Below are 18,738 nucleotides of genomic sequence, written 5' to 3' on the forward strand. Positions count from 1 at the left end.
GAGCAGAACGCACAAACAGTGGCGGGGCACTCATCTCTGGGTGCCAGAGCATCGAGAGCACCCGCTCTTCTCCCCATCGCCCCAACTCAGCGCCTGCTTCAGGAAGCGCTGCTTGCTGCTGCGTTTGCCCGAGCCGGGGAGGGAGAGCCCTGACAAAACATGCTCAGAGGTCTGCCAGGCAGCATGCAGAGACAGTGCTTTCCTGGCCGGCCAGCGCCAAGTCCAACAGAAGAAACCGGCCCAGCTGATTCCAGCTCCACGTACACCCACAGACCCTTCCTCACCTCCACTGGAGGCAAGGGGGAAGCCCAAATAGCCCCATTTGCTGGACAACCACAATTCCCATCCCAGAACCATTTCAAATCACTTCTGCCCTGAAGAGTGCTGCGCGAGGGTGCAGAAGGCTTAGGTCATATGGGCAAACACGCCAAGGAAACCTGATTTGTAGCTTCCCCTTTATATTTCTGCGCTTTCAGGGAAAGAATCATAGAATCACAGAATAGTTTGCGTTGGAAGGGACCTCTAAAGGTCATCTAGTCCAACCCCCCTGCCGTGGGCAGGGGGACATCTTCAACTAGATCAGGTTGCTCAGAGCCCCCGTCCAACTGACCTGGATTGTTTCCAGGGATGGGGCATCCACCACCTCTCTGGGCAAACTGGGCCAGCGTTTCACCACCCTCAGCGTAAAACATTTCTTCCTTCTATCTAGTCTAAATCTACTCCCCTTTAGTTTAAGGCCATTAAAGAAGCAGAGGTCATAGTGCTTCCCTGTGCTTTTTTGACCCTTAGCTGTGCAGGCCCTGTCCAGCTGAAACATGTCTCAAATCCTGCCCTGCGATGCTGTCAGACATCAGCTGCCTGTTGCAGTTCCTGCTGGGACACCTTGGACTGCTCTTACTGTTATAAGGACAGCAGCTACAGGAGACTTAAGATTATTTTGCAGGTATCTTATTCCTTACTAAATCACACCAGGGAAGTTCTAGGCACACCTAGTCCAGGCAAGCACGCTAATAACCTTCCAGCATGACTAGCTTTTCACTTACCCCGGTTCCCAGGCAAGCCTAGGAAACAAGGCCTAGGACTACTGGCCCCAGCAGGCAGTTCTCCGTCGTTGATTAGAGGATGCGCATAACGAAGCAGAGGATGCTGGGCCCTGTAGTCTGCGGGTCTCACCTGCTTTGGAATCAGGTGGGTGGTGGCACACTGCAGGACCAGGCTGTGGTCTGCATTTTCACCTGCTCCCTTACTCCAGACACTTCTAGTTGGCAGGTTTTGGGGAAAAGCAGCTCTCTTGCCTTCGCTGGGTACAAAACTTCACAAGATCAAAAAGGTCTGGCATGCTAAATGCTGGTATGAGGCAGCTATATCCAAACGATTCTCTTAATAACTTATATTTGGCTCCCAGGCTGGAAGCCTGAATGGGCCTGAAAGGGCTCCTAGTTAAGCTACACAAGAGGGGTTACTGCATTGGGCTGAAACTCAGGCATGTCCCATTTGACCACGAACCTCCCACCTCGGGAGACCTGGGCTGGAACACAGCTCTAGCCCACAGGCACGATGACCAGCTGCAGCCCCGTTTCAAGCACACATCTCTCACGGTAAAGAGCAGCACAGGCCACTTGACAGCGCTTGTCCAAGGATACCAGCAGCCTGAAAAAACTAGGTAGCAGCAAGGTACAGTACGAATGCACCGTGCAGGTAGGTAACCAACATACTGGGAACATCCCTCCTCTGCTGTCACCTCGCAGACACCCTGGTGTCTGGCTGACGTGCTCAGATTTCCTTTATCCTGGTGGAACGTCAGATGGCATTAGCTGGCTTGCTCCTAGGCACTCTTCTACAGCTACTGCCAGGACAGGAAAGGCAGGGCGACACGCAGAAGTTTTACATGGTTTAAGTATAACTACAGCATGGCTGAATAAGCATCCTTGGGAGCCTCCCCCAGGCCACGACCGCTGCAGCCACACAACTGAGTATTAACCCAGCGCAAGCTCAGTCTGACAGCTCCCTTTAAGATTGCCTTCTGGAGTGGACACAGCTACTGCCCTGCTAGACTGCATGCCACATCAGGCATTGTCAGTCCTTCTGGAAGCGGCACCAAGCCAGCAGGGGCTTTGGATTGCATAGGCCAGCTAATTTAACAGAAATGTGACCACACGGCCAGGCCTGATCCAGATCCCACTGGTGCCATAGGTGGATGCTGCACTCATGCTGGGGGTACAGTCCCAGCAAGAAAGCAGTCCCACCAGGACTGAACGACCCAAGCCGAGCTGGGGTAAACTGCCAGAGATGCTACGCGGAGGAGCTCCTGTTCCCTTCCCCATCCACCTGCTCCCTCCCCGTGCCCCATCGCTGCTGCTGCCCACGTGGTGCTGGCTCTAGCGCTCGGTCACTCCAGTTTGGCATTTGGACCACAAGACCGCTTTGTGTTGGTTAATCCTGAGCACAAATTACAGCTTGGAGGACAGATGCCACTCCCACCCTACGTGAACGTGCAGCAAACGATCTGGTCACTCAATAACAAACTCGAAGGCTTTATGACCAACGAAACACAACGTGTTTCAGAGGAAGCCACTCCATCAGCCCAACCTGCTGTGGACTCGCATTACATGAAACAGCAGCAATACAATCTTCACCTTACTCCAGCTAGATCCACCCATGGATCTGCACTGTGGGATCAGGGAAGCGTTCCGACTCTTCCCTGATCTCGTTCACAGCACAGCCTCCGAGGCAAATGGAAGGCAGCCACACCACAAAGGTGCAAACACAAGGAAATGGGCAGAAGCACCTTAAACTCTAATCCCTTTGCAATGGGGAAACAGGGATGCAGAACGCGGAAGGAAAGGGTCGTCTCCTCCAGCTGAGCAAATTCCAAAGTCTAATGCTCCTGTCATCAGCACAGCATCAGCCACAAAACCCACTCCACACTCCCAGCCAGATCAGCTTCGCTTGTTCCTGTGGGTAGGGAAGAGTCTGGCCTCCTAATTTGCACGGTATGTAGGAGAATAGGATCCCAGTCATGGCTGAGGACCCAAAAGCACTGCCACAATACAAATAGCTCCCATCAGTTATACAACGCCTCTCGTGTACTCGGCCAGGGCCACAGTGCTTTCATGTCATTGTTGTCTTGGGAGGGTGGGGAAAAACAACATTTCAGTGCGCGCAGAGAGCAGACAGGAGGGAGGAAAGGCCTCTGCACTTCCAAGCGTGCGTTTTGGGAGAGACAGCATCTGCTGTGACTTTGGGCAAATCTCTGCAGCAGAGTTTTCCCCTTCTTGGAGTCTGCAGCTTCCTCACAGCACAGTTACACAAACCACAGTTCCCTAGCTCCCCAAATCGGGTCTCCATACAAGGATAGATGTGGTCAGTGTACAAGCCTAGGGCTTGTGTAGGGACACTCCAAGACTCCTTTCTTCTCTGATGTGCTTTGACCCTCACCTGCCACGTAGGGAATTGCTACCTGGCTAAATAACTGGCTACAGGTGATAACTGCAAAGGGCAAGGGACATGCAAAGCCATGACACACTAATGCCAATCTCACCTTTCCACTAGCACACTCTTTGCGAGAGCTGCGCAAATCCTTCCTACAGCACAAAGTTTGATCTCTTCCCGGGAGGAGCCGGCTACTTTTGTCCCACAGCCCGCGCCAGGGCTGGGTCTTGGCTGAGTACCCCTGCCCAGCAGATTGCTACAGCCCTTCTAACTCTTCTTTCTGCTTCTTGGTGCAACCCCATCCAGGCAGGCCTTGCCAGAGCACACCAGCAAGTCACAGCCCTGGACTCTTAAACTAAGACTGCTTCTTCGCGGGGGTGGCTCAGCTACTGGGAGTTCTTCCAGTGTCAACTGTCGGTTCAGCCAGGGATGCGTGACTTCCAAAAAGGAGATCAGCAGATGCCCCCAAAACTGCCATCCGTGAGAATGTCCCAGATGAAGCTCAGTCCCAGTGAAGCAAAGGGTAAAAGTCGGGCACATTACATATATATCTCTGTCGGACAACCTCAGCGTTCAGCATTAAGCAGCAATATTTAAATATTGCCTTTTTTTTTTTTTCAGCTTTGTGATCTGTGTTAGGATCCAGGCATTTTTCATCCTGATGAGAGTTTTACTAAGGAATAACTGACAAGCAGTCCAAAGCCTTTCTCTCTGTGCCAGGCAGGGTCGAGATAAAGGCAGTTTATTCATCCTCCAACACCAGACAGCCAGCAATTCTCATCTAAGATAAGTTGTCCTTCACCATTTCTTTCTGGCCCTCTTGGGTACCATTCACTTAATGTAGGAAATAGGAAGCATGAATATTAATCCTGCAGACAGCTCTAGTGCTATCCCTTCTATTCTGATCCTTTCACCCGCAGTCTCCTTCTCCCAGGGATGCCAGGGGAAGTGCCTCATGCAGCTCCATGATGGTACTCTTCAAAACCCTTCCTTGGACACCTCTCTCTCCATCAGCAAGCGCTGCCTTGATAGAGCACAGCTACCTTTAACGGCAAAGGAACTGACAGTCGGCTGAAGAGAACCAGAAGACTACTCTCCTGTGGGTTTTTTTTTTTTTGAGAGAAGAACTAGTACAAGGTCACATTTGAAAAAAGAACAAGCCGTCCTTTCGCTGAAAGAACCTCATATATTTACAGAGTGAAACCAACAAACACCACAGTATTTTAGTCACTTCCTGTCCTGCCTGTTGCCATTCCCTCCCTGATCTCCCAACAGCTCCATCTCCCAGTCCCCAGGAAGCCTCCTCCTGCTGTGCCACAGCTCCTACCACTTCAGGAGACTAGGGCACCCCTCACTTTTCCTCTCCTTGCACCTCCTCCCCTTTGTCTCCTGCGTTTCCAGAGCAGCTTGCCTGGTCTGAAGCCTCCCACAACCCTCCCTTATTCCTTTAGAGGAAAGATGTTGACATGAAGAACGCAGTCACATTTCACTCCCGTTTCTGAACTCCCTCCTTCCAAACGCCCCTCGCTGAAGGTATTATAACTTCTACCTGGCTCCCAGCGTATGTACAGAGCAGCGTGACTTACCAGTGGATCTCTCATTCACCACTGAGCTTTGTCACCAGGTGCCTCCTAGCTACCCATCCCTTTGTAGGTTTACTTTGCTGAAATGCATCCAAATTGGTAATAAACCAACAAACTCAACTGTCCTCAGTTTATGAATTTAACTTCTCACATACTTTTACAGCAATCAACTATGGCTCTTGTCTAGGTAAGTTCAGACCTTCAACATCCAAACTTGTCGACGGGTGTTTTAATCTTGAGCGAGTACCTGTGGCAAACAGCAGTGTCCAGAATTCAGTCTCTGAGACACGGTGCTGAGATCCGCCAGCAATTAACAGCCACCCCCCAAAGGTCACGTGAGATCCGTTATACCAGTGGGAAAGGCTCCCGTTTCTCTGGGAAGGCACAAGGCAGAGGCAACGCCTGGCAGGAGGACAGGCAAGCACGGAAGCAGCAAGGCAGACCCAGGGCAGGTGCCAATGCCAGAACTGACTAGGCAGGGAAGACACTCCCTTGCAAGTATTTTCAGGTACAGCGTGAAGAACCAAGGCACAAAGATTATGACACCCAACCAGCAATCTGCCAGGTTACTGCTTACCTTAAGCACAAGAGCTTTTGCTTTCTATATTCCTCTCCTCCAAGCCTGCACCTCCCACTTCAGATCCGGGTCTAGGCTCCAAGCTCTGGTCCAAACAAGTATGTTACTTGTGTTTCTCTCTGCCAGCAGAGAGGCAGCAGGCTTCTGTCCTCTGTGCCTCCCCACCTCCAATCACTTCGGTTTCTCCTCAGCTCTTCTTCCTCCCAAGCATGGGAAGCAATAACTAAACCACAACACCTCCTGCCACCCTCGAGGTACAAAGAGCCCTACAGAGGTGGGCCCATGTCATTCTGTTAGTATTTTGGCTCTGCAGAGCCATTTGCTTTGCCAAGCAACCAGCAGTGCCCCAGAGACGATCAGTAAAGTGGTCCTAGGCTCCCTACTCCCCCAGCTAGAAGGAGGCCCCACAGCAGGATCTGAAGAGAAGACCAAAATCCCCCAAGCAAGAGCCCCAGGACAATCTGTCAGTGGCCGTACCTGTCTCAGTGCAAGCCTGGAGGCCAGCCCGACGCTAGGACAAGCTAGCATGTGGCTAATCTTAGCAGCTTTGCGTGCCCTATCAACCAATGATGACTATCTGGACAAGATAAACTAAACTAACTCTTTTGCTGCTTTGTTTCACAAAAGAAACCCAAGAACTAACCCAGCAGGCTTAACCCAAGTTAAATGCCCCTCATTCATCTGTCTCTCTCAAGACCTGGAGAGCAGAACTGGCGTATCCCACGTTGCACATTCCCGGACAAAGACCAACTCAAAGCACCAGGCTGAGGAGTGAACAGGAATTTACGCAGAACTGGAGCCCTTCCAGGCTTCACAGCTCCAGGAGGGATTCCTATCACAAGCAGGGCTGGCAGCGTTTCAGAACGAGCAAGGAGAACGCTTTGGTTTGCACTTTTGGGTTACGAAATTGGATGTACGCAAGGAGTAATTGGGGAATTGGAGCAAGGCTGAAAGAGGCAGGTGGGGAGACGGCACCAACAGGCCAAGTAGAACTCCAGCAGCTGCTGCTAACCCACACACTGACCAGCCACAGCAGCAAAACCACGGGACAGAGGAACGTGCTAGATCAGATCACAGATGGGCAAGTCTGGCAACAGTCCCAATAAGGAAACGCTACTCCTAGGAAAGGATATGGCTTCTCACTCCACTCACCTGCAGCGTATTTCACATGCAGCCACTGTCCCAACTAGCTTTTATGGCGCTACTAACCCTCAGACTGCCCTTACCCACTGCCAGCCATAGCACCCTGGTACCTGGACGAACCCTGCCTGGATTCTATGACAGCTTGAAGCAGCTCATGAAGGACCATCAAATCCTCCACCACGCCACATTTCAGGACCGAACACTGATCCTCTGAGCCACACAGACTATGTTAAAAGCCACTCTTTGACATTCAGCCTTGTTATTTCTCAAGTATACTGAGCAAACACTTTTAATTACCTCCCACCCATTCCAAACCAGAAGAAATCCAAGGGAAAAAAACTGCTGCCCTTTCCCTGCCAGGGTGTCCCCAGCACATGTGCTATGCAGTCAGGTAGGTGAGCATTACCAGCTCTGCTACTCCTTTTGCTTCGTACAGGAAGGCAACAGAGCATCCCCAAAATGGAACCAAGTAGACCAAACTTCTCCAAAAAGGCAGGCTTGAAAATTACACGCACTTAACCCATTTTCCCGCTTGGGAAAGAGTGGCCTGTTTACCTCCAGGCTGCTGAGCCCACACAGACCACCGGGCAGAGACCCAGCAGAACCGGCACAAGGGACAGACGGAGCCACGTGCATTTGGGGACAGAGGTGCAGCTGATCTAGCACGTAGGCCAGCACTACGTGACTTCACCCCTTGCTGGGACAGGCAGAGCACCTCTCTGTCCACAACACGGTGGGAGTTCAGAGGACTAGCTTGGATTTTTCAGTGGGGAAGAACACACCCTCCAAGTTTCCCAATGCCCCAACCCAGCTCTGCAGAAACGGGTTGCCAGCTCTATCCCATCACGCAAACTGAACAAGGCTGTACCACAGGACTACTTGGATAGCAAAAGCACAGGAAGCTTTGGGGTTTGTACTGCAATTCCTGCTAAGCTGACACTGTCCTTTAAAGAGAACAGCAACAGGCTACCTGAATTGCAGGCTTTAGGGCCTAGGATGCTTATGAAAAAGGAAAACAACCCAGGGTCATTGGGAAGAACATGGACAGCGTGTGAAACCATCTACTAGGAAGGAGATTTCCTCCTTACTCTGCACTGTTACACCATCACTGCACACACTCCCTCCCCCTTTGCTCCATAAGAAGCCCAGTACTTGCCCCTTCCTTACTCCAAATGGGGCAAAGGGGCTCAGGAGTTCAGTGACATGGTAATATTTATGCACAGTGAATCAGAGACACTGAGGCAGTCTAACCCTAAAGGAGCGTACGTTGCCAGCCCTCTCCTTTCCACTTCCAGCTGCCTCGGCTCGATCTCAAGACTACAGCTCCTGAGAGCCAGGGGTACATGGGAAAGCAAGGGGGAAAGCAGGGCACTCTTGGACTGAACACCACAGGCCAGCCTCTTTTTTTCCTTTTTAAATACAGGCTTTTCTGCTCTTATGCCTTCTGATTGTTCCTCCAGCATTCGCTTTGCTGTCTCTTCAAGTTCTGGAGCACTGCCTCTCTTCTCTCTCACGCTGCAGACTTCCACCGCTGCCTCATGAAAAGTTAGGCAAGGTAAGAAGCAACATCAAAAAGGACCATCCCCTCTGCATATCTTGCTTGTAGTGAGAATGCACCTCACTGGTTGGGATCTGCTTCTTTAGATAACAGTTCTATCAAGCAACGTCCTGATCCTTCCCCCAGTTGCCTTTCATCAAGCGACCTCTTCTCCCAGACTCTGTCAGGACTGGCTAAGACATGACAGCATGATTCTGCATGATTCTGCAGTCAGTTCCTAACTCTGAGGACTGGCACTAAGAGAAACCACAGACGATGATCACACCCCGGAGCCTCTTCCTTGACATAAAAGGGTGTGGGATGTGTGGGGGGTGGCTTTATTAAAACTCTCGCTTGTGTACAGTGTGATAGCTAAAACATTTAAGATCCAGGGAAAGACAAAAAGGAGCCAGTGTTTAGTGTACTGTAGGGAGGAAAGTTTACCGCTCCACCCACCACCAATATGAACTTTTCTGGTTGGCAGCAGTAAAAACTGCCAGTCCCCCCCCGCCCCAAGCTCGCTCACACACACGAGCACATCACATGCAGCATCATGAACCACACTTCAGTTCTTCTGGCAGCAAGGATGCCACCCAGATTTGCATCCTTCCAGGCACCCAACCTGGTCGGAAGCGCTACAGAGAACGTACCTCCGCACCAGACTACTGCACAAGCATAAACCCACCTATGTCTTCTTACTACCCTGCAACCCCAGCCAGATCCCAGCCCAAAACCTCCTTCAGTCCAAGTTCCTGGGACTTCCACAGGGATTCACAGTCCCTGGACAGCCAGCTCATGCTGTTTACTATGGTACTGTTTCTACAGCAACAGAGATGCACAAGCATGGATGCACAGAAACAGAACAAAGAGAAACCCTGTCAAATAGATCCATCTCCTCTCCCCCATCATGGGTTCACAGGCTACACTTTGTCATGAGGTTTATCTGAACCATCTCAAGTGCCAGCAAGCAACACCTGCGGACAGCTGTACGTCTTTCTCACCTGGTTCCTAGGAGCTGGGAAAAAGAGGTAAACAGGGAGGATCAGCAAACAGAAAACTTTGAGTTCATCACATCCTTTCTGGTCTCTCCAGACTAAGCTCCAGGCTGTATGAGCAGAGCTCTTCTAGCATCAGTGACCTACAGCAGCTCACGCTCATTCTCGTTATGCCATCCCAGAGCCTGTGATTTCCCTATCAAATGAGTGAGGACAAGTAAAAACTAGCCAGTGTGGTCCAATCGTTAGCATGCAGGCTACCTCTAGCTGGGTGGGGGACACGGCACAGAGCGTTTCCTAACTGCCCAAGATGCAACATGGAGGTGGCAGAGCATTTGCTCCTAGAGCTGCTACTTGGCAGCACTGACAGGACCTGAGAGGTAGTGAGTTAGAGAGGGAGCAGCAGGAACATGCTCCCGCTACTCCTTGGCCCTCAAAAATCAGAAGTCATTAGTGTCCTTGCCAAGGGAGATCTGCAGGTACCTGAAGGTGGGCAGCACAGGGAGTTCAGATCACTGTGGAAAGGGAAGAACACCACCAAAGTTCCCTACGGCCCCCAAGAGGCTCTTGAGACACCCTACCCTAAGCCCTCCAGAAAAGGAATCGAGCCTGCACAAGCACTTGTACAGCAAAGAGTTTGATCTGCTGCTCAACTAGCTTGAGACCATCCAAGACTAAAGATAGCTGCGATGTTCGTTTCAAATTTTATTGACAGGCTTTTTGATGATGCATTTGTACAAGTGCAGTCACAGATAGCTTCTTAGCTTCAGCTGAAATGGTCACATCCCATTTTCCAAATGGGGGCATATGCCTATCCATTGCTCCCTGCTCCCTCCCAGCGGGAGGGTTCTGCACAGGTTTGTTCTGTCTGACCCCCACCCCACAAACATCAAACTTAACCAAGATCCCAGGTTCTCCAAGCCAACTGGAGACAACACTTCCAGTTCTGAGATACATGCTCCCCACCCTTCTTGCTTCTGACAGCTTAGTATCTTTGATATCTAGTTATAGGCCGTGTCATCCTACCGCGGGGTTTGCTCTTCCACTTAGCTCTTTTGCTTTTCCCAAGGCAACCAAGCAAGATCCTTCTCTGCTCTCATCTCCCTCTCCACCAGGGCCAAGAACGGGCAGGACATCCAGTAAGGCAGATCTGCTCAGCTACGACAACTCCTGTTCTCTGAGCATGCCAGTACGTGCTTCAGTGCAGCAGCTGCCCCCAACCAACTCCTGCCACAGGATTGCGCTGTCCACTGCCACAGCTGCATGACAACGCTCAGTGATTCAGCGTGGTATGCCATGTTCCTCCTCACTTTCTATCTCTTCCACTTGCCTTTAACCTCTTCAACCCAAATAAACGCAGATCAGGCATTGTGTAAGAAAGTCTGTGCTGTGAACTAATAAGTCAACTCCAGCAGCAAATTGAGCTTTCCAGAGCTCAGGCTACCCACTCAGAGCTCACCCAGTGTTTCCTCCTCTGGAATCAGCCACACTCTTCCATCATCAGCAGCACCAGACATCTCGCCCTGAAGACAAGTAATTGCTTTCCCTCATACATTTTCAGAGGACAGTGTTAGTGCACCGCCTTGTTCCTCCACCTTCTGAGCATACTACCACTTCCCCCACATGTGCCATTTCTCCCCAAAACCCAGCCAGTGACCTGTAGACCCCCGTCTAGGTGGCTCCTGACATAATTAGCCAACAATAAAAAGGTACTGGGGGCATGGGGACTGCTCTCCTAACTTGTTAGTGTCACCTCCAGGTGGGATAACCCTGTGAAAACCTACTCCTGCTTATTAACAGGAGACATAGATGCAACTTGCAAATATTGTTTGGTAACTCACAAGTAACTTCAAGTGCTCCTGCACTGTCTGGCTGCTCGCTCACTGCAGCTTCCAGGACACATTCAAGGCACAGCCAGGTTTGGGACAGTAAGAAACCAGCAGAGATATTTACCTCCTGTGTTCCTCTCTGCTGACACAGAACATCATCCAATTGGTTTCAAGGACGTATTCTCCCAGGGACCAGCACACTTGCATCTTTCAGGATCTAAATGCTCACAGGGATTTCTAAAGCTTTCCAAAGATAGCCTTCAGTTGCTGCTAGCTTCCACCAAAGAGCTGCCCAGATCAAATCTGAATAGTCCCTAAATTATTTAGAGCTCAATTATTACACCTGGGTCATTTGGAATGACTCATTTGTAGTGTCTTCAGTTTGAGGCAGAGGCATGTGGGAGAGATTAATTACCCTACTTGCATAGGTCCTGTCTAGACTAGGAAATTGAGGTGTGTCCAGCAGACCAGCAACATTTGGCCAGACAGAGTTTCACACAGGGCACGCAGCAGACAAACTCCGAGCCCTTTCAGGCAACAGGAGGGAGCATCACTCACTTGACAGGGTAAGGGATTGCCAGTGTCAAATTTCAAACAGAGAAGCGATGTACAACCTCTCAGATTCTCACCCCAGCACATGTGGCTCGTCCCACGCTTCAGTACCCGCAGGAACTACACTGGTAGGCTCACCCCAGCACACATGCATGAGTCCCAGGTCAACGGGACCGGCTCTGGGAAAACCAGTATCCAGCAGGACTGGCCTCTGTCAAGCACACCAAGATCTCAGGATGACAAACACCAGCAACCGCAAGGGATCATTACCTGGTAGTGAGCAGCGTTACAAGGAGTACAAACAAGAAGTCAGGCTGAACCTGATGGGAAGGCATTGCTCCTTGCATCCCACTGTTGGGACAGTGGGAGCCATTCAAGATACAGCAAGGGCAGCTGCTTGACCAACACAGGGAGGGCACGCAGCTGCGTCCTCCTCTTTGCTACCTTACCAGACATAAGCAGTGTCCTGCCAGCCCACAGCCTGCTCCCCGCTGACCTCCCTCTCACAGCTTTGAGGCCATCTATCCTCACGGTGCGAGGATAAGGGCCGGAACTTTGTCACGAGTGTCACATGAACGCTAACATGCATGGGCCTTCCTGGCCCCCTGGGTCGTGTCCTGCATTTGACATCACCCCGTCCTGCAGAAAGGGTTTGGTACCACTGATACGAACAACTTGAAAACCACAAGATAAGAGCCGCTGTGACTCTGGGCACCTGTCAGAGCCAGCCTTGCCATCCCTCAGGCATGGGCCGCGCACACCTGAGCATGCTGGTGTCACTCCACACCACAGTACGCATGGCTGCAAGAGAAACCTTTTCCTCCACGCTCCCCAAGCTCCATCCCTCAGCCGATGAATCCACATACTGTAAAGCTCACATGAACTCTCGCCCGGGGGATAGCGTGGACACCAACATGTAAGGACAGGTTTGCTTACTGCTGTTTACAGGAGAGGCCTCAGTTTTTGGCTGGTAGGGACAGGCAGAGGCCTCCTCTCAAATTTCACGTGTAAGGATCTGACCAGAGGGCAGGGCAGTGCTACGGCAGGACACAGACTGCCCCAAACGATGGGAGAGACAGCATTTCACTCTCTGGCTCCCCCCTCATCTCCCATATGCTCGAGCACCCAGAGCACTTGTCAATGGGTGGGTCTCCTCTACAGGCCCATTTCCCTTCATGGGCGTCACAACGATCTCCAACAATCAAAACAAGGGTGCCACCACGCCCAGCCAGGGATGGTCACTCAGGGCCCAGGCACCACGATACCTTCAGCAGGAGCTGTGCCCCAGCCCCAGAGAGCGCCCGCCGCCCCGAAGGGAGGGTGCGGCTCCACCGCAGGCTCTCTCCAGCAGCAGAGCCAGTTTAAGAGGTTCCTACTCCACCCTGTCTCCCCATCTCAGACTGCCACCTCTCCAGTCTCATCAGCTTTGCTGGTGGGGCAGCTAGCTCACTAGCCCAGCACAGACAACAATTTGGATTAGATGCCCCCCTGCCGACTTTCATCTAGGGCATGATCCACAATCCCCTGAAGCAGCATTCAGCTCAGGGGCATCAGCTCCCGTGACATGTACAGGGGGAGGGAGAGAACCTCTTAAACCAGCTCTGCCACACCGGCAATCCTAACTTGGAACCACACCCTGAGATATAGACTGCTGACTTGACAGCAGCAGAGAGACCACAGTGGGCAGGATTTGTTGTTAGGGTAATGGCACCCTCCTGCTATGCTCCTCCAAGCCATTCTGAGGTGATCCAACGCTGCTGCCCTTCACTCCTCACCCCGAGTGGTGTCACTGAAAGCGTACGGCACCAATTCAGTGATGTGCTAATCCCAACTCGTAATTCATGGAGTCTTGCTAGTCTTAGTTCACAGTAAAGACCTGGCAAAATTAGCCCTGGAGCAGACAGAAGGCGAGATTTCCTCACACTTCCAGAACCCAGGAACACTCAATGACTCCCCTGCAGAAGGGCAGGCAGACACCAGCCCTACGTCCCACTGAAGAACCCTTCGGCAGCTCCGCAGATTCACACAGATCTGGACGGGTAAAGTGGCTTTGCGTGTGGTGAAGACTGGAGTAAGAGAGAAACCCCTCCTCAGCGGAGCACCCCGCACACACTCAGTGCTGCAGCAGCGAGGCAGGCACACCTCACCTCGAGCACGACAAGCACATCTTTAGAAAGCGTTGGGTCAAATGGTCCCTCCGGCAGCAGTTCCCAGAGATATACTGGCCAGTTTGCTGAACAGCTCCCAAGCACCACCAGGAGATTCCTTCCCTGCTGCCCCTCCTCGTGCTCGATGACCTAGCACAGATCTGACCTTACCAAAAAATTAAGTTACATATATGCAACAGTTTCTCCTCAGTCTCAGATCACCTCATGGAGATCCTGGCGAGTGCCGAGGCGGTGCAAGGCAGACAACCTACTCTGTGAGGAACCTGTCTGGACAGCCTAAACCAGGCAGAGTACCCGAGTACCACAGCACCAGACCAACTGAATTTCTTTTTCTCCAGAGCTGTTAGTCCATAGCCAGAGCTGCTCATGTTGCCGCCCCTGCCTTTAAGAAGTCCAGGCTCCAGCTCCCCAGTGTGCCCTTGGCCTCCTCACGGGGAGCTGAACAGCTTGGTGCGAGATGGGCTGGGCGCGACCGCCCAGTGACACTCAGCAGAAGAATTCCAAGCCTCAGAGAGGGACCATCGCATTGTTAGTGCCGGAGCTGGACTGTCACTCAGACCGCAGGATACAACAGAGCATTTCAGCTCCTCGACTGAGGGCCTGCAAAACATGCATCTACAGCTTATAAAACCAGCACCTCAAACCAGTCCCCGAAGTACTGCCTCATTATAGAGCTGAGGAGCAGAAACATATATGCAGACTTAGTCGAAAACTACTCCGGAGTGTCTGACAAGTCCCATCCTCCACTACTCACGGTGCAGGGAGGCCCAGCTGAATCTCTGGGCGAGAGACATGGATACCCCTTAACTCGCTGCTACGCGCACTCTCCCTGCTCACGCAGCATTGTCCACAGGCTGCCTCTCCCTACCTGTGTCAGCCTCCCAGAGCCCACCGGGACACAGCTTCTTCCACAGTTTAATTGTTTCAGATGAGTGCAAGACATCCTCCCAATGACACCCCTGCATCCAGACCAACTCACCCAGGCCTTTATAACCTTGGGAGTCGTGGATGTAGAGCCTGAACTAGGAATCGAGCACAGTTAGAGCAGTGCGACCCACCTAATTTAAGTGTCATTATACTATACAGGGATGTGTGAACATCTCTCCTACAAGAGAATTCTTGTAGGAGCGCAACTACATCTGAAAGAAGAGGTGAATTTCTCCTCAACCCCCAGTTCTTTCACCAATACTGACAAATCCGTTCAGAAAACATACATAGATCGGATTTTTGTTGAACCAGAGGAAGGTAACAGTATTACTCACTAAATAAAATAACTCAAAACGCTCAAGACTTCCTCTACACCCTGATGGAAGCCAGTCTGGTTTTAAGGCCAGGGTGACACACCAAAGATGCTGTTGGTGTAATTACCCTGGCACACCAGATTGTAAGCTTCTCTTGCCATCTCGGGCCACCGGTACCTTCAAACCATGCTACTTGCCCATGCAATTAATTCAGCTCCTTCACCACTATAAAGTATTCTGGCCAAGGTTGTTTGGCTGGTAGGACTACTATCACACTTGGATTTCTCTTTTTTTTTTTTAAATATATTTATTCTTTTGCTATCACACCCACATTGATCCCCAGTCACACACAAGAAACACAGCTTACAGCAGCAGAAACATACTGTACTACCAATTACCTGTTTCCCTACCTAGAACTTTTAATGTAGGCATATTAAAACCAAGTCCCAAGACCAAGGCATACGTAGGAATAGGATATTCAAATAAGTCATATTCAGTACTTTTGTCTTCCTGGATAATTCACCCGTGATACCTTGTTCTGCAAGGGCCAGAAACACTAGCTAAGAGAACAGCCCCCCACATTTCAAAGCATGCATCTCGAAAAAAAAATAATACTCTTCTAAAGGTCCTTCAACAAGGGAGCGTCACTGACACAGCAAGAGAGCGTAACTAGCTGGAAGTTCCCAGGAAAAGCGAAGCAGGAGGCATGAACTAAGCCTCACCTACCACACAGGGGTCATGCCTCCTCCTCTCGGCTGCAGGCCAGCAGGCACAACACGTACGAGGCCACAGAAGCCTAGGCGAGCTTCGTCCTCCGCTTGCTGCCCATGGGCCTTCCCAAACCCCTTAAGCACGCAGCTCATCAGTGTGCAGCCATTTATCCAGCTTAGCATGTTCTGCTGGGAGTCCAGGCCACCTACGTTAGGACAGCAACTCTTCCTGGCGATTTTTATTTGTGAGATTATAAGCATTTTTAAACTGGTAAGTTCCTGGCCGCTAATCCCCTTCATCTGCCCTGTCTTTGTCCAGCCATTTTGGGTTACTTCAGCTGGTCAAAGTGTAGCTAAGATCGTAGTTTAACCAAAAGCTGAAGCTGGCATTGCCTCCAAGAGAAGCTGTCCTGCCACCCTGACTGCTGGCTATAGAAACGGTCACTTCCCAGGCAAACCAGCACCCTGAGCTGTGCGCTGCACAGTTGTGGGAACAAGTGCGTCAGGACGAGGGAGGAGGTGGGACTGCTGCTTTTGGCAGCATCGCCAAATTAAAGCATCCATCGAAGCACTTGGGAAAAACAAGCCATCTTGAAGGGCCCACAGATGTATTACAGTTTGGGGGTTTTTTGGTTTGTTTTTTTTTTCTTTTTAAGCACCTTCTCAAAAAAGAGAAAAGATGAAAAACCACTTCAAATCGGAGTCACTTCAGGTTCCCGAAGCGGGCTAAGGCGGCTGACTATAAAAGTATAGATGCATGTCACCAAATCATCTAGTATGAGAGTCCTCTCCGCAAAAAGTAAACATGCAATAGACACCAAGCAGCACCAGAAAAGGAGCACACCTTCAGCAAACCAGCTCCCCAGCACCCTTTCTATGGCCAGGCACCCAGCAGCGACAAGAGAGCAACCAGAACAGCTCATTCTCGAGGGCAAAGCTTAATGCCGAGTACCACGCTGCCTCACACCAAATGATTTCAGAGTATTAAAGGATAAGAATTTACCTTTACAGACAGCACCTTGAAGGTGAGGGTACACTTACTGCTGTGACTCAGAGATAACTCCATCACAGCTTCAGCTATCACAGAGCTGACACTTGCCCTTCCCAGGGGGTTTACAACTGCTTCGAAACAACGTGAAACCGACCTGCGGGAGACACAGCAGCTTCCCTCCTTCCCCGGGATCTCCAGGAATATCATCTCAGACTCTCAGAGCAGATGCTCCCAAACTGCTCACAGTTACGGCCCAAATCCCAGACCGGCGGCTTCACGCAGTCCCCTGAACAGCAGCACAAACATCAGACGAGCCAGAGCTCCTGACAGGGCCTAACTAGGACCCGACATTTGGAACAGCTCCCTCCGAAAGAAAACACGTACACATGTGCACAGGCACAAGTAAATTTGAGCTTGAAGCCGAAGCTGGTTTTCTCAGATTTCGCAGCACACTCAAATCAAGTCCAGGCCAACATAATGGTAACACACAGTACTTCAGCTTCTCTGCTTGTTACAATCATGTGGAGAAAACCTGCTGTGCCAGAAACTACACCAACACTCATTTCATATTTCTATCCAGCAGCTTCGCAAAGCATCTTATCTAGACTCAGCCCCCAACCCTCCCCTCTCCCAGAGTTCAGCAGCCAAGTGCCCTTCATTAAGGCAAACTCAGTGACACAAACAAGACCCACAAAGCCATCTAACCCACGAGCAGCTGAGCTAATACCTCTGGGCAGGCTGCAGCGATCCACCACAACTCTTTTTTGGATTATCTAAACCTGTTGCCAGTAAAAGCCTTTTCTTTCTTCAGTTGCAACAGAACCAAGAACAGAATTCGATTGTTAAGGGCCAATACTGACCAGTCTTTGGCTGTAACGGATCCTTTCTTCCTCAGGCTCCATCTCCGACTCTTCTGAAGAGAGTGAGAAGGACACTCCAGGACTGCTGTCTTCTTCCTCTTCCTCCTTTGAAGTCAGAGGGAAACAGTGAAGCAGGGCACACAGACACGAGACGCCTACATCCCTCATTTCTTTGCTCATTTTGAGGCCGATTCCATATCACTGTGCAGGGCTAAGAGAACACAGTGGATGAGCCCACCTCAACTTTTAATGCTCCCATTCTAACTTTAGGCATGACCTAGGGTAAATGACTTTACCAGCTGTTCTGTAACACCACATGAGCTGCAGGTCTCAGATGAGGAAAAGACCTCCGCTCCACACTACCACCAGCACAAGTGGCAGCTCAGTTGGCCCACACTGGGATATGAAACGGGCAAGCTGCTGTCAAACGCTCGACGGCAGTCAGGGAGCAGTCTGGTTTCCCCAGAGTACAAGATTATGCGTTAGAAAACCAACTCCTCCAAACACCACGATCGCCGTCCTCTGGATATCCTGTACTGTGGCACTCGGGAGAAGCTACACAGGCACAGAACATCTCCCGTGAACAGGGAAGGCGTATGGGACCTCTCCTACATACAGCGCTTGAGCACGGCTGCAGGTAGGGGACTAACTCCTGGCTCGAGAAGACCTACATGCTCAGATCTCAAAATCTGCCACCTTGTGACACCACACAATAACATGGGAAAACCTCCCAAGGCGTCAGATGGCACCTAAACTTTTTTTTTTTAAAGGAAACGAATTAAACCAAAGCCTAGGTATACTGCAGCTCTTAATCCCCATGCCAGACCTTCGGGGAAGGAATCTGCCACCCCGTGTGGTGTTACAGAACCGCTACCATAGTGTGGAGAGAACTTGTTTCATCCTGCTCTTCCCTGACCCTCTGAGCACGGTTTGACAGCAGAGCGTTTCAAGTCCCGCTAGCATCTCCCCCGTCCCTGCCGCCCGTACCGCTCAGGACCGGGCTTCCCAGCTCAGCTAAGGCAGCCCAGGCAGTTTCCCTACACTTGCTAAACTCTGTTTATAAACACCCGGACGACCGGAGTGCAACACACCGGCCAAGCCAGCCCGCTCGCAACACCCA

General features: G+C 51.1%; 1 protein-coding gene across 1 annotated transcript in view; it reads right to left on the reverse strand.

The window, feature by feature from the left end:
- The window catches only part of KDM2A (lysine demethylase 2A), a 52,861-nt gene extending 35,117 nt beyond the window's left edge, over positions 1-17,744 (reverse strand). The window contains exon 1 of the mRNA XM_019474654.1: positions 17,619-17,744. Within this exon, the coding sequence (XP_019330199.1) occupies positions 17,619-17,660 (42 nt within the window). The 5' untranslated portion in view covers positions 17,661-17,744. The remainder of the gene's footprint in view (positions 1-17,618) is intronic.
- Between the last annotated feature and the right edge of the window lie 994 nt (positions 17,745-18,738).

This window comes from Aptenodytes forsteri, unplaced genomic scaffold (assembly GCF_000699145.1).
Source record: "Aptenodytes forsteri isolate BGI_AS27 unplaced genomic scaffold, ASM69914v1 Scaffold202, whole genome shotgun sequence".
Classification (NCBI taxonomy): Eukaryota; Metazoa; Chordata; class Aves; order Sphenisciformes; family Spheniscidae; genus Aptenodytes; species Aptenodytes forsteri.